General features: G+C 43.9%; 2 protein-coding genes across 2 annotated transcripts; both read left to right on the top strand.

The window, feature by feature from the left end:
* The first annotated feature begins 139 nt into the window (after positions 1-139).
* LOC132141767 (protein NLRC3-like) lies at positions 140-6,957 on the top strand. The gene is made up of 3 exons (XM_059551427.1): positions 140-161; positions 4,276-4,356; positions 5,228-6,957. The coding sequence occupies exons 1-3, from the start codon at positions 140-142 to the stop codon at positions 6,955-6,957; spliced, it is 1,833 nt and encodes a 610-aa protein (XP_059407410.1).
* Positions 6,958-10,261: 3,304 nt separating this feature from the next.
* On the top strand, positions 10,262-11,462 carry LOC132141766 (stonustoxin subunit beta-like). Its single transcript, XM_059551426.1, has 2 exons — positions 10,262-10,418; positions 10,918-11,462. The coding sequence occupies exons 1-2, from the start codon at positions 10,262-10,264 to the stop codon at positions 11,460-11,462; spliced, it is 702 nt and encodes a 233-aa protein (XP_059407409.1).
* The last annotated feature ends 4,931 nt before the right edge of the window (positions 11,463-16,393 follow it).

Here is a 16,393-nt window from a genome sequence, read left to right as displayed (position 1 = left end):
TACCCACGGTTGATCAGTATAAAGCTGTCACGACGCAACACTAAAAGGCTTCTGAAACAGACTGTAGCAAAACTGAGCAAACTTCAAATGGCATATTAAAACTGGGTAATAAATTAAAATAATTTCATGTGAAACGAGCATGCGTCAGGAAGGAAGACAAGGTCATAGATAGAACAAACCTTCTTTATTCATCCACATACGGATGCAATAACTGCATAAAATCGAGTACAATTAAATGAAAATTGAAGTGCAACACTAATGTCTAAAATTAATGTAGTCATGCTGATGTCATTGACGTCACACAGTTGAATTTCAGTTTCACATAGGAAGGGTTTTTCCTGGACAAGCTGTTTCGAGAGATACTCATCCACTCACGCTAACAAGGTTAGGTTTCTTTATTATACAATACATACTTCCATAGCCTTTAAAGACAACCAATTATCATTCAACAATCAGTGTTGGTTCTTTCATCTGTGAGATGTGAACGACGTCTCCCCTCATGGTTATACTGTCTGCATATCTGTCTGTCTTATGAGAGATAAGAGAGAGAGAGAGAGAGAGAGAGAGAGAGAGAGAGAGAGAGAGATGTGTGTGTTTTGACGTCAAACTTGAGAGGCTCTTGAAAAACCAGTTTCATGTGTTTTCCTATAATGGTTCTGATTTAGATTCATCGTTTTCCAGTGATGAGTTTCAGAGGACTTTGTTGAGACGCCGGTTCAGAGGTCACCATTAGTCATGGTAAGCTGATAAATTAATACTTCGTTAAATATTGACTGGTTTTATATTTTACATCGGATATATAATTTTGACGTTAAGGTGTACATGTGGGAAATGTGAAAGAAACTTGTATTACCAAACATCTAATAACTAGAAAGAGAAGGCACTAGGATTGGACATCACCGTTTGGGCTTCAGGACAAGACCCCGTACTTCATACATAATCAACACCTTAGATGACAAATAACTGCCTTAAAGGATGAGAGAGTTATTTGATAGTAATCTTTACAGTCATAAAAACTGACATCTGAAACACTACTGTGACTACAGAGCGCACACATACTGGTGGATTACAGAAACAAACACATGATTTTGGTCATCAGCAATACTGAACAGAATCGTTCCCTTTAAAATAATCACATTTAGTTGCTTTGCAGCCTGAAATGGAGATGGTCACAGTTTTTGTTGTATCCAGATTTGTCTCCACTAACTTTGCACATCTAATTATGCATTCAAAAAGCAACAAAATGTGATTATTTTCTACAAACCTTAAATTGGGTGCTGGTGCTCTAATAAATATGTTATAAAATACTGTAATATTGAAATGTCTTGAAGAACACAGATCAACCATTGTATCATCTCAATCTAGTATTAATTATTATCTTAAAACACAAAACTGTTGACTCATAATCCCTTTGTATCCTGGCATTTCTGCATAAAGACCTTGAAAGAGTGAAAAACAATGAACGGTCGAGAAGCAACAACATATAGTCTGACATGTTTCTTCTCCATGACACAACAACATTTTAGGAGTCAGAATCACACAAGTGGCACAGTGAGTATTAAAACCAACAGAAATATTGTGTAGTCTAGTCCAGCTTAAGTGACACTGGAGTTCCAACCTTTAAAGGTTCAGTATACTGACAAAAAAACACGGCCGTCAGATTAAGGACGTGCAATTGAAGCATGCATCATGGACAATGGGAAACATTAAAACTAAAACATTGCAAGGTCTTGTGCTGTTGAAATTATGAAACAGTTCTTGTGTTACTGCTCATCTCTTCTCTTCACTTGGTTCTGTTCTTCTCAGCCGGCACCTTGATGTTGAAAAGATTTAAAACTGACATAAAACACTGAAAAAAAAAACTGTGTAAAAATGCAAATCAACTGACATCAAAAACGCCACGTTCTTTTCACACCCATGTTCTTTCGACCATCAAAATAACAACACAAAAGCAATGCAATGAAAGAAAGATTTCACTTCAGACTATTGATATAGACTGATTTGAATATTTGACCCATGTTTTGACGTCAGTGTTTGATGTCAATGTCTTCTTCTCACTGGGACACGTTTCAAAAAGAGATGTAGCAGATGGATGCTGTCTAGGGCCCAACTTCAGAAATAAATCTACTTAAACTTAATCAGGCTGACAAAGAATTGCTATTATGCAATAAATATCCAACACACAAATCACTGATGTCAATGTGCTGTCCATATGACATCATCACTGATTTGATGTAAACTGAATGTCAAACACATTGGCCTGTATATGCAATAAACGTTATATTATTAACGTCATATTTTCACCCAAGAAATGCTGTCTACAGAGCCATTCCAAGTTTTCTAGCCTTAGTCTGGTTCTTAGTCAGTTTTTCTGTGTTTGCACTGTAGCCTGTTTTCTTTTCTGTTTCGTTAGGGTTAGTTTCTAAGTTTCAAAGTTTCTAATTTTCGTAAGGGATCTCTAAGATGCTTCCTGTCAGATGTTAAATAGACATTGAGGAAATGCCTTTAAGATGTTTATGGTTTAGAATGTAAGTAAAATGTACCTTTTTAAAGACGTTTATCAGATGTTTGTTACCGCCAGATGCTTTGCTTAATCTTTGAGAAAGACATTCAGTTCAACTTTATTTTCACTATTTCTAGTTGAGTGGCTTGTTCCACCTGCATTCCACTTAATATACTGTACATATTTTACATAGTATAGCTACGTAAATATATGAGGAACTGCATCGCAAGCAGCTACTGAGTGTGAGTCACAATCATGTGAAAGTAAAACACACTGCATAAAGAGAATACTATTTACCATTGATGCCTATGATCGGTTTTATCAGCGCTCCACTGAATGTTTGATGTTGTCATGCTGTAACTTGAGTCGTGGTGATTTTGCCAAGTAAGACATGTTTCTGGATCAACATCTTCTGATGATCCTGGATCAACATTATTGTCCAAGAATACAGACTTAACCCAATCCCTACCCCTAAACCTAACTCTACCCATAATTTATTCCTAAAATCAGTGGGAAATGATAGCTGATTAACAACGGTATCGAAGCTCCAAACCCTGATAGTATGCCTTAAACAGATATTTCCTGAAAAGTTATATCTCACTTCTGATTGGTTGATTGGAATGTTGGAATGTAACAAGGAATGTAACAAGCATGTTGGTCTAGTAACATGTTGTGCTTGTGAAATCACACTCACCTTGTAACTTGAGTGGAAATGGTTGATTACAGAAAGCTTTTAGAGCAAACAGTACAGAACTTTTGATTTCTTCTGAATTTCAGTGTTGATCCTTTCATCTGTGACTGTCCCCTCATACTTCCTGTCTGCTGCTGATTATCTAATACTGTCTGCATATTTGGCTGTCCTTCGCTTGTAATCTCTGTCTCGATCAGTGTACAACATACATGAAATAAGATGTATACATGTGTTTCGACGGCAAATTGACACTCTTGAAAAAACAGTTTCAATGGTTCAGATTTTTTTGTAAGTATAAAGAAAAAACCTTTCCAGTGATGAGTTTCAGAGGATTTTATTGAGATCTGGTTCAGAGGTGGAACAAGAATAAATGTCATCATTATTGAAAAAGCAGAGAGTAGGACTGGCTCAATAGCACAGTGTTGGCTTCGGAATGGAACCAGAATCTAGAACCTTGGTATCAATACTAAATCAGTTCCTTTACAGGTCACAAATAACTGCTTCAAAAGATAAGTGAATGATTTTTATAATCTATAAAGTGATAAAGGCTATGTCAATTAGCATAACATTATAAACATAACTTTTTCTGGTGAAAATAATACCAAAATAGTTTGTTGTCTCAGTGTTTAATTCAGTCAAAACGTTTCTAAATGTTTTTACAGAGCGCAGCAGCAAAACCCAGAAGAGCAATTCACCTGGGATTTTTGTTTTTCCCGTTAATGAGTTGTTCAAGTTGACAGTACTTGAACTTTTTGCTCTACAAGATGAATTACACACACCTATATAAAAGACTTCAAAACTCTTATGTTAATTGAAAAAATATGTTTTTATGAGAATGTTTGAGGTGTAAGTGTGTGCAGTTTACATTGCACAACAAAATTTAAAAGTATGATGTTTGCTACAGACCTTATTTTACACAAATTGAAAAACATTATAATAAAATACCATAGGAAAAGTTTTAAGGGAACCAGAGGTGAATTTTATTTTGATCATGTTTATAAAAGTTCCTGATAAAAGATCTTTTTAAAAAATAGATCCCTATTGGCTGTATCCTGACTGGAGAAATTCCCGTCAAAACAAGAGTTTGGTAGGACACTGAACATCCTGAGAAAGATGAACCAGGACAATATCACTGAACAGTTAGACAACAGACACGAGGATGGTGATATGGAGATTTATTATTATATTAAAGCTCTGATATCATGAAATCTCTGTAAGAAGCTCACATATGTCTTGTTGTCTCTCTTCCAGTGCTGACGAGAGGTGACACTGGACTCAATGTTGGTCTGAATGCTGTAAAAGGTGCAAGAATAAATGCTCCTGTATTCATTGGAAATGTTAATAAAAGCACAGTACACATACACTACAGCATAAACCCTGCAGAATACAGTGAACCAACAAAGACTGATAAGGGTACTGTAATATGTTTAATTTGTTTTAAAACATATTTTTACACACTTCTAAATAACTGACTGTTTGCAGATGTGATGATTTAATGTAAGGGCTCTTAAAATTGTCCTCTTGGCTCCAGCAATGCACATTGTGTATGTTTCGCTCATTTAACACTCCTGATTCAACTCATCAGCTCAATAGTAGCGACTGAGAAACCTGAAGTGTGTAAGCCAAACATACACGAACAGTGTCCAAAATTGTGTTCAAGTGTTTAAGTTTTTCTGCACACTAATGTTATTCTCATAGCTTTATAACATAACGGTTGAACCGCTGATGTCACATGGACTATTTTAATGATATCCTCACTGCCTTTCTGGTTCTTGAACGTGGTAGTTCCCTTTCTGTCTATGCATGGTCAGAAAACTCATGGAACACCATAATATTTATTTTTATGTGAACTTTCCATTTAAATAGGGCATTATTTGTAGGGACAGGCATTTGTAGTGGTGTCCATAACCATACTGGACATTATTGAGCACATTCACTCAATACTATAATGGAGCACAATAACAACCAATACACACTCATATCCAGTACCATAAATCACTTACTATTTGACATTCTTTTCCTCTTTCTCAAAGGCTCAGCTGAAGAGGACAGTGAAGCTGCTCATCATGATTACAGAAATATCAGCCGCAGACTGAAAATCAAATTACTGCAGGAGTACAAGTCGGGTCATCTAAAACATCTGGGAGAAATGTACACTGATCTGTATGTGGTGGAGAATGTGACCAGAGGAAAGGTTTATGAACATGAGGTGATGAGGATCGAAGCTGCCCGTCAGTTTGCTGAGACAGACACACAGATCCAGTGCAAGGACATTTTTAAAAGCCATCGTGATACGGGTGAACAAAACAGGAACGTGTTGACTATAGGCATCTCAGGGGTGGGAAAAACTATCTCTGTTAATAAATTTATTCTTGACTGGGCTGAAGAAAGAGAAAATCAGGACATACTCTTCATATTTCCACTCCCATTCCGTAGACTGAAGATGATTAGAACTAAGTGCAGTCTCATGGGACTGCTGAACAAATACTTCTTTAGTGATCCTGAAGAACTGTCCTCTCTTCCTGAAGATGACGGAAAGGTCATGTTTATTTTCGATGGACTGGATGAGTGTCACTTTCCTTTAAGCTTTAAAAAGGGCAACAGCTTAACAGATGTGCATAAAAAAACAACAGTGAGTAAGATTGTTACAAACCTGATCAAGAGAGATCTGGTTTCTTCTGCTCTCATCTGGATCACATCCAGACCAGCAGCAGCCGGTCTGATACCCCGAGACTACATTGATCAGGTGTTAGAGGTGCGAGGATTCAATGATGAGCAGAAAGAGCAGTACTTCATCAACAACAGCAGTCCTGAGGTTGCTGGAAACATCATTCGTCACATCAGGAACTCCAGGAGTCTGAACATCATGTGCCAAATCCCCATCTTCTGCTGGATCTCTCTCACTGTTCTTCAGCCTCCGCTGGCTCGAGAGAGCAATGACAAAACTCCCACAACTCTCACAGAGATGTACACTACCTTCTTACTTTCTCAGAAGCAAAAGATGGAAAGAAAATATAACCCGGAACTTAGACCCCAAGTCAAGTCATTTGATCAGACTGTTCTGAAGCTTGGGAAATGGGCATTTAAACAGTTACAGAAAGGAAATCAGATTTTCTACCAAGAAGATCTTGAGGAGTGTGGACTAGATGTCAGTGAAGGGTCAGTGTTATCTGGGTTATGCACTCAGATCTTTCAGGAGGAAAAATCTGTGTCAGAAAGAAAGGTTTACAGCTTCATACATCTTAGCGTCCAGGAGTTCCTCGCTGCTCTTTTTGTGTTTTTTAAATATAAATGCAATGGAAGGAATGCCTTTCTTCAGTCTGAGAGAATAAACTTGACATTGAGACGCTCCAAAGCAGCATTACTTGACGTTCACAAGGCTGTGATTGACAAAGCTTTACAAAGTCAAAATGGACACCTAGACCTTTTCCTCCGGTTCCTGCTGGGTCTCTCACTGGAGTCCAGTCAGAAGGACCTGAAGGAGCTGCTGCCAGAACTGAAACTGAAACCAGAGAATCTCAAAGGCACTGCAGACTATATCAAAAACACAATAGAGAAAGAGAAATCTGTGGAGATGATTATCAATCTCTTGTACTGCCTGGATGAAATGAAAGAAGACTTTGCAGAGGAAATCCAGAATGATCTAAGCTCTGGAAATCTTTCAGCACAGCGTCTCTCATCAGCTCAGTGGTCAGCTCTGGTTTTCATACGCATGATGTCAGGAGCACAGAGATTGCCGGTGTCCACCAGAAGACTATTGTAAGCTCCAACTTTTCAATCGTTTATATGCATGATTAATTATTGTTCATTGGTGACTTGTGAGGCAAAGACTAAAGTCAAAAACTTAAATGTTGTAAAATATTTACAAATCTAAAATCAATGTTTTCTATTTCAATCTATTCTCCTTTGTAATTGTTATTTTTTAAGTGGAAGGTCAAAGTAGTGTTTTGGTATCAGTGGGCCAAAGGTTCATGAAAGAAATGTGACTTGAGCAGTTTTTTAAAGATGGGTAAGAACAATTGATCAATCGAGGTAAAGACATGTGATAGTGATTTTGTGCCTCTTTGGGATGGTGCAAAAAGACAAGATTCAGCCACAGAAAGCATGAAGCTTGTGTGTGTGTGTTTGTGTGTTTATAGTGTGGATTATGGAGGAGACAGAATGACAGCAGGACTACAACAGTGTAGGTCTACAAACACACACACACACACATGCACTTTGGGTTTTCATAATTTATTGGGACATTTGGTCCCCACAACGTAGGGGAACACACACAGACACACACACACACACACACACACACACAAACTTATCTTCTTATGCAGTCCATCGATTTCGAAGATAACGTCACTTCTAGGATGCATTGTTGGAGTGTTGAGGCAGCCGCTGCTGTCGGCGGTGCCATTGAAGGTGGCTATAAAGCCCAATCCGAGATCCACATGTCCTGCCGCAGTCGGGGCATGTGAGTGCTGAATCTGAGGATGGGTGTAGTTGTGGCTGGGCGCGTTGGTGTCTGCGCTGACGTAGCACAGTTCTGTGTTGGGTACGTGGGTGACTCTGGGATCAGTTGGGGCCCCAGACCACATGCAGAGCTCCATGCCTGGCGGTCGGCAGCAGTTGTTTCCAGGACTCCAGGGTTGATGCTGCAGTTTTTCAGGGTCGACTTGAGGTGGTCCTTGTAGCGATGTTTCTGACCCCCAGGTCTCCTGTTGGCTGCGTATAACTGCCCATAGAGGACCTGTCGGGGAAGGCGGTGGGAGGGCATGAGGATAACGTGTCCAACCCATCGCAGTTGCCGCCTAGCAATGGTTGCCTCCATGCTGCTGAAGTTAGTGCGCTGTAGGATGTCCGGGGGATTTTGTCTTTCCATGTGACACCTAGTATGAGCTGGAGGCATCTGATGTGAAAGCCCTCAAGACACCGGATATGCCTGCGGTAGGGAGTCCAAGCTTCCGCACTGAATAGCAGGGTGGAAACACAGACTGCCTGGTAGACGGCCGCTTTGGTGAAGGTACGGAGATCTTTATTAGCAAAGACTCGAGATCAAAGTCTACCAAAGGCAAAGGAGGCGAGGTTTATTCGTGCCTGGATCTCGTTGTCTATGAGACAGGTGGGTGTTAGGATACTTCCGAGGTAACAAAAGTGCTGAACAACCTTTACTGGTGTGCCATGGATGTAGAATTTAGGAGGTGTAAGGATGGGGGCCTTGGTCTGTGCAATGATCTCAGTCTTTTTGATGTTGACTCGTAGGCCACAAGCTTGGTAGACTGCACATACAACATCCAGTGTGTGCTGCAGTGCAGTAGGGCTATGGGCTAGGAGGGCACAGTCATCAGCGTATTGCAGTTCATGAATTGTGGTGGTGGTGGTCTTGGTGATGGCTTGCAGGCGGCGAAGGTTAAAAAGGTTCCCGTCCAGACGAAACTGTAGGCAAACACCATCGTCGGGGCTGAGGGAATTGCGGGAGAGGAGGGTGACTGCTGCCAGGAAAAGATTGAAGATCACTGGAGCCAGTACACACTCCTTTCACTCCTACCTGCACAGGAAAGGAGGGGGATTGAGATGTACCCACAATGACACAAGCCTGCATGCCATCATGAAACTGTTGTAGGATTTCCAGAAACCTTGGAGGCACTCCAAACTTCTCCAGAATGACCCAAAGGACTTGGCGGTCAATGGTGTCAAAAGCCTTTGCCAGGTCGATGAAGGCAATGAAAAGATCTTTAATCTGTTCTCTAGCCTTCTCCTGCAATTGGCGTAGAACAAAGATCATGTCGGAGGTGGACCGATCCTTTCTGAAGCCGCACTGTGACTCAGGAAGGATTCTCTCTGTGATGTGCTTAGTAAGACGAAACAGCACGACCTTTGTTAATACTTTCCCTGCCACAGAGAGCAGGGATATCCCATGACTGTTTCCACAGATGGACTTGTCCCCCTTTTTCTTGTGGATAGTAACAATGTGAGGGTCTTTCCAGCCTTGTGGAACAGCTTTTTGTGCCCATATTATCTGGATAAGTTGGTGGAGATTTTTGGTGAACAGATACCTGCCTTTCTTTAGAGCCTCTGCAGGGATTCCATCAGGACTAGCAGACTTATTGTCCTTGAGACTTCGTACTGCTGCCAGGACTTCTGAGAATCTGGGAGGGTCATCTAGCTCATGCACAGGTGGTAGCTGTGGAAGGAGCTGCAGGACAGTGGGTTCAGTCGGATTGTATTGGTTATGGAGGGTGTTATAATGTTTAGCCCAACGCTCAAGAATTTCTTGTTTGTCCTTGTACAGAATTGTGCCGTCTGCAGATCTGATAGGGGTGATTCTGCGTTTTTGGGGTCCATATAGTGATTTTATTGCATCGTAAAAAGCTTGAGAGTTGTTGGTGTCTGCATAACCTTGAATTTCATGGGCTTTCCTAAGCCACCAGTCATTCTCCATTATGCGAAGCCATCGTTGCACCTCAGCACGGATCTTATTCCAGTGTGAGCGTAGAGAGGGAGATTGTGGATTGGAGAGATGGGCAGAGAGGGCTTTACGCTTCTCCTCCAGGAGTTTGAGTATTTCAAGGGAGCTGTCGTCAAACCAGTCCTGGTGACGTTTAGAGGTGAAACCAATTGTATCGGAAGCGGCTTGTTGTATAGCTGAGCTAAGGTTAGCCCATGCACTTTCAGCTGTATTGCGTAGGGGATGAGTGATAGTGGAGGAAAGGTTACTGGCCAAGCAGCGACGGTACGATGCAGTGATGTCAGGATATTTTAAAGCTCGAGTGTTGAGCCGTCTTGAGGGTTGTTGCCTGGCGTATTGAGGTCGGACCGTTAGGTGTATCTTGGATCTGATCAGCCGATGGTCTGTCCAGCACTCCGCCCCACGCATTGCTCGGGTGATGGAGATTTCATGTAGATCTTGTTGCCGGGTTATAATGTAGTCCAGTAGGTGCCAGTGTTTTGATCTGGGGTGCATTCCATGATGCTTTGTATTTATTTTTCATTTGGAAAGTTGTGTTGGTTATGACCAGTTTATGCTCAGAGCAGAGGGAGAGGAGTCGCAGGCCATTCCTGTTCATGTTACCTAAACCATGTTTCCCGATTACCCCAGGCCAGAGCATGTTGCTGGTGCCTACTCTGGCATTGAAATCTCCCAAAAGCACAAGTTTATCAGTGTGAGGAACTTTGTGAAGAGCTCTGTCAAGAGACTCGTAAAAGCCATCTTTTATGCTTTCTTCAGCATCCAGAGTTGGTGCATAAGTGCTTATCAAGGTTGCATAGCGACCCTTCGCAAGGGGAATGCGCCAAGTCATCAGCCGCTCACTGATTCCCACAGGAGACTCTGGGATGTTCTGTAGCAGTCTGCTTTTAATGGCAAAACCTACTCCATATAGACGGTGGGCATCTTCTGGAAGGCCCTTCCAAAAGAAGGTGTATCCTTGCCCGACTTCTATTAGCGAGTCCTCTCCTGCTGTTGGTCCACGACTACTTATTCGTCTGGGGACCACCGCACGGAGCCCCCAGCTTATTTCGTAGCTTACCTTCATATCTGAAGGAATGTCCATTATCCGCCACCGATGGACGTGGTTGGTAGCAGTCAGCTCTGAACACACACACACACACACACACACACACACACACACACACACACACACACACACACACACAACTATTAATTGTTCTTGTGTTATACATTGTATTGTGCTTCTAATTTATTTTGTGTGTGTGTGTGTGTGTTCAGATGCCTGTGATCTCACACTGGATCCAAACACGACATACATTCGTCTCTGTCTGAATAAGGACAACAGGAAAGTGAAACATATGAAAAAGCGTCAGTTGTATCCTGATCATCCAGACAGATTTGAGCACTGTGAGCAGGTTCTGAGTGTTGAGAGTCTGACTGAACGCTGTTACTGGGAGACTCAATGGAGTGGCTGGGTTAATATAGCAGTCACATATAAAGGAATCAGCAGGAAAAGAGGAAGTAACTGTCAGTTTGGATACAATGACAAATCCTGGAGTCTGTGGTGCACCGATAATGGATTTGCTGTCTGGCACAATAATGTCAGGACTGACTTACCGGCTCCTTCACTACGGTCTGATAGAGTAGGAGTGTATGTGGACGTGTCGGCCGGCTCTCTGTCCTTTTACAGCATCTCTGACACACACACACTTACACTCTTACACACATTCAACACCACATTCACTGAACCCCTCTATGCTGGATTTAGGGTTTATTATGCTTCTTCAGTATCGCTCTGTCAGATTAAATCACCCACCAGTCACACATGAAACTCAAAATCACCACCAGGTGGGTGAAGGGACAGTTACAATAAGTAAATAAAGATGAAATAATGATATAAATAATTGGTAATAATAATAACAATAGTATGTCATTATAACTTGTAATCTCATGTAATTGTTTAGCATATAAATGCTTAAGGTTCCAGCTATTTGAGTACAGATAAATATTACAGTTATGGCAATGTTTGAAGTGTGCTTACTTTTACTGTACATTACAAGCCAGTGTTTTAGATTAGGAATGTAGTAAATACATTATGATATTGCAACTTGCCATTGTTTATTAAACCCAATGCTTGCCAATAATAATAATATACTGTTTTATGATTTCTTTCATGATACTTTTGGTAAATTTTTGGGACCAATAATTAAGTTTTTTTTATGCCTATTATCCTTTCTATAGGGTTTGTGATTCTATGTACTGCTAAATGTATTAATGCATTAATTAAACAGTTCATCCATAAAGTGTTTGAAGAGAGCAACAATGACAGTATGTACAAATGTTTAAGATGGAGGAAAATGTCTTTGATATCTGAAGAACAGAGATAACTGAAGATGAAGTCAGAGAGTTGATGAATAATGCTATACACAAATTACAATAATAGCTTGGATAATAACTCATTTCAGCATGTTGTCAAGGGCTTCTTTAAGAAACAGACACTAAAGTATTAGTTTTAGTGGGACACAGTAAATGCATGTCACTGTTGGTAGAACTGTCGTCTCTGTTGATCACTATGAGGGTGGAGTTATGTCTGTCTCTCGTCTGCACTGATCATTTCATGTGGGTGTCTCAGTTAATTGTTCATCAGCGACAGCTGCCACTCATTACCCACTCCCTATTTATCGCCCTGTCTTTCGTTTTGTGTTTGTCAGATCATTGTTTTACGCTCCCTGTGTACATGCCTGGTTTCTCGTCCTTGTTTCTGCCTGTTTCTTCACTACGCTGGATCGATTCACTCCGGGAACCTCATCCACTCAACTCTCCACCGGATCGCCCATCTCAGTTCCTGCATCATGCTCTCCTGCTGTCCAGTTCCACCTCTCCTTCCTGGTCACCCGTGACTTTCTCTTTCTCCATCCAGTTGTCCTGTTCATTCCTCTATCATCTGTATCATATTCGTTAAATTATACTTACACTTTATTTTGCATTTGCTTCCTCGTCCAATACTTTTCATTACAATGCACTTCTTCTGTCTGACCAGCATACGATGGTAGTAAATGAAGCCTGTTGTAATAACCTCATACATGTATCGAAAGCCTCTTTGCTTCAGATAGCTTAATTTAAGCATTGCTGCAGTTCCCTCTCGAGGCGGGAACTCAACATTATGTCAGCTAAGACGTATATGGGAACTCCTCCCTTCTCCACTTTTGCTGAAATCTTATTGGCTAACGCCAGCTGGGGGCAGCTGGCCAATTGACGCGAAGCATGCAAATACTGACAGGTTCGCGGGCAGTATAAATTGCATGGGCGCGAAAATTACGTCAGAATCTCTTTCTTCATGCTAGAAGTCTTATCTAAGTGATCGTGGAAGTTGCAATAGAGGACTACTCACCCTGTTTTTCCTCTCCGCATCCAATGGCTGCTAATGCTAGATGCGGACCTTCACCAGTTCTGTGTGACCTGCCTGGGATTCTCACACGGACCACACGTGCGCCCACTGTGCCGAGCTGCCAGTGCGCGCCCTCAGAGCCAGAGTGGCTCGGAAAACAGCGGGAATGAGGCCCACTGCCGCCAGCGAGCCGCTGGTGGGCCCTCCCCCGCCCGAAGACGAGTTTGACGTCGGCGTGGTGGGCGATAGCTTCCGCCCCGCGAACTTCGTCCTCTTCGGAGCTGGCGAGGAAAACGACTCCATGTCGCTTTCGACGTCGGAAAAGCTTTGGACCTCTTAGTAAAGAGGGATCGCCCCGACCAAGAGGGCCCTGCAGACCTCCAGGAGGAGCTTTTCAGGGTCTTCGGAAAGGCCGTCACGGAGCTGGGTCTTGCTTGCAACGCACCTGACGAACCTGTGAAAGGTAACTGGACTCGTGGCTCCTCCAGTCGAGCTGCTACCAGACGGTATTGAGGCATGCAAGAGCTCGTGGTGAAGTCGTGGGCTGCACCCACTCTGGTACGCAGGCCATGTTCACGCACGTGGACGGGGCGGAAACCCTCCCCCCGTCGAGGAGACTGTGCACCTGTGCCCGTCTCCCTCTGCATTTGGTTCGGACCACAGCCTGCCTTCCAAGCCGTGCGGTTCACGGCCCTTAGACGGACAAAGCCTATAATTCGGAGGGGAGGCAGCTTCTGCTCTTCATGCCAGGGCAATACTCAAGGTGTTTCAGGCAGACGGCGGCACAGTAGCGCTGACGTCATCAAGGATCTGCGCGCGGCAACTGATCTCGCGCTGATGGTTACTAAGCGCTCTGCTCAGCCGTTTCATGGGGGTCCTTACAGGCACCTATGGCTTACCCTAGCTTTCCTGGAAGACGCGGACCATAGGACGCTCCTAAACGTTCTAGTTGCTCCCTCCGGCCTCTTTGGTGACGTCATGGAGCTTTTCTCAGAGACGCGAGGGAGCGAGAGTGCTAACATCACAAAAACACATGCATCGTGTCCCCCATGATGTTTGTGTGAGTAAAAATTTTACTATAGAAGCATGTATCCAAATTCTTGCACCCAACATTGCGTCACTCGCCCTGTCTCTAACAGCGCAGAGCCACAAACCCATGATTATAATGGCCTCTCGATGGCGCAAGAGTGTCACACCATTAAGCGACCCGCCCTCCCGCCAGTGCTTCCAGCCTCGCGGGGGCGGGGCCCTGGTCATAATAAGCCATCCGAGGTACGCGTCCGCGGTGTCATTTCATGGACGGTAGGAAGGCCATCCCGGGCGTTTCACCGTGGATATTGGGAATATTCACGATGGATATTCTCTCTAATTCAAACGCAGACCTCCCCGCTTCAATGGCGTGGTCCCGTCACTGACTTTGCACCAGAACCGTCCTGTTCTGCGACAGGAAGTTCTCAGTCTGCTCGATAGGGAGCGATAGAGCGAAATTTCCCCTCAGATCGAGCGGATTGCGCATGTTGAATTATTTGGACGATTGGCTGATTTTAACCCACTCAAGAGATGTGCTATCAGTCACGTGAAAACAATATTTCGCCGTTTGGATACGCTGGGACTGCGTGTGAATAAGCAGAAGAGTGTGCTTTTACGAGTCAGACTGTAACATATCTGGGAATATGTTTGGACTCGATGGCGATGCGAGCCCATCTCTCTCTAGAGCATTTCATCTACTCTGCGCTGTTTCAGACCGGGCAGGTCGTTTACACTGAGGGAATTTCAGAGGCTTCTGGGACTGAATGGCGGCGGCTTCTTCAGTGCGCCATCTGGGTCTGCTACATTGCGGCCGCTACTGTTTTGGCTGTAACTCGAGTTTCGCCGAGGGCGTGGTCTTCGGTCCACAAAGACATACGGTCATTCACAGTTGCGTCAGCACTCTGAGACCATGGAACAGCCCGGATATGTTCAGCCCAGGAGCTCTTTTCTCTACGAACGCGTCTACTTCAGGCTGGGGAGCAGTGCGTCTGGGAGTACCTGCCTCAGGCCTGTAGTCGGAGTCACAGAGAAGGTGGCACATACACCGTTTGGAATTGGAAGCGGTGTCCTTAGCCCTGCAATCCGTTCGGTCAAAATTGAAGCGGCAACTTGTACTGATTCAAACCGACAACAAGTCTGGGGTCTCGTACATAAATCGCCAGGGCGGCGTGCGCTCCAGAGCTCAATTCAAACAGGCAGCGCGTCTCCTGTTGTGGGCGGACCGACACTTAATCTCCATAAGAGCGTCGCACATCCCCGGTACTTTGAACCGTGGAGTGAGCATGCTTTCGAGGAACGGGATTCCTCAAGGAGATGGAGGCTTCACCCAGGATCATATCTAATGATTTGGGAGGGAGGAAGTGGATTTGTTTGCCATGAGCGAGAACACACACTGTAAGACGTTTTTCTCGCTATCTCCCTAACTGCCGGGAGATGCTCTGACATCGCATTGGCCGGAAGCCAGGCCTACACGTTCCCTCCGGTGAAGATTCTGCCTGTGTTGTGCAAAATCAGGGAGGAGAGAGCGTCAGTTATACTCGTGGCCCCGAACTGGCCGAATCAGCCCTAGTTCGCGGACCTGAGAGAGTTAGTGATGGCTCCCCCATGGCGAATCCCCCTCAGGTAGGACCTGCTGTCTCAGGCTAACGGCACAATATGGCACCCCAGCCCCGAGCTGTGGAACCTTCATGTGTGGCCGCTGCGTGGACCATAATAAGCGGGACGCTCTGCACCCATGAGTGCTAAACACACTTACGGAGACGCGAGCACCATCAAACGTACTTCATGGCCGCCCTCCGTGCCGCCGTGGGATTTAGCTCTAGTTTTGAGGGCTCTATCTCTTACTACCGTTCAAGCCCTTAGCTTCGATTGCGGTTAAGGAGCTTCCCTGAAGTCTGCTTTGCGTTTGGTGAACGATATTGCATCGGTTTCGGACCTGGCGACTGTAACGTCACTCTCCGGCCGAGACCGGGTTTCGTTCCGAAGTCACTCAATACACTATTTTGTTTCCCTGCCCGCCTTATCTGTTGAGCCGTCAGCCTCACGTTACGCTGATACTCAGAGTGCCGAGACCCTGTTAGAGTTTTACGGATGTATATGAATCGCTCGGCCGCCTTTCGTCAGTCGGACCATCTGATCGTGTGCATGGTGGATGTAATAAGGGACGTGCTGTTTCTAAACAGAGACTTTCTCACTGGATCGTGGACGCTATCGAATGCCAGGGGAAAGGTTATCCCCTCAACATCAGAGCTCATTCTGCGAGGACAATATAAATGCTTCCTGATAGGCCTGGTCTAGAGGTATGTCGGTCCAGTATTTATGTTTTGCTGCTGGCTGGTCTTC

This window comes from Carassius carassius, chromosome 6 (genome assembly GCF_963082965.1).
Source record: "Carassius carassius chromosome 6, fCarCar2.1, whole genome shotgun sequence".
NCBI lineage: Eukaryota > Metazoa > Chordata > Actinopteri > Cypriniformes > Cyprinidae > Carassius > Carassius carassius.
Note: the sequence above shows the minus strand (reverse complement) of the source record. Positions and strands in the feature narration are given on the sequence as shown.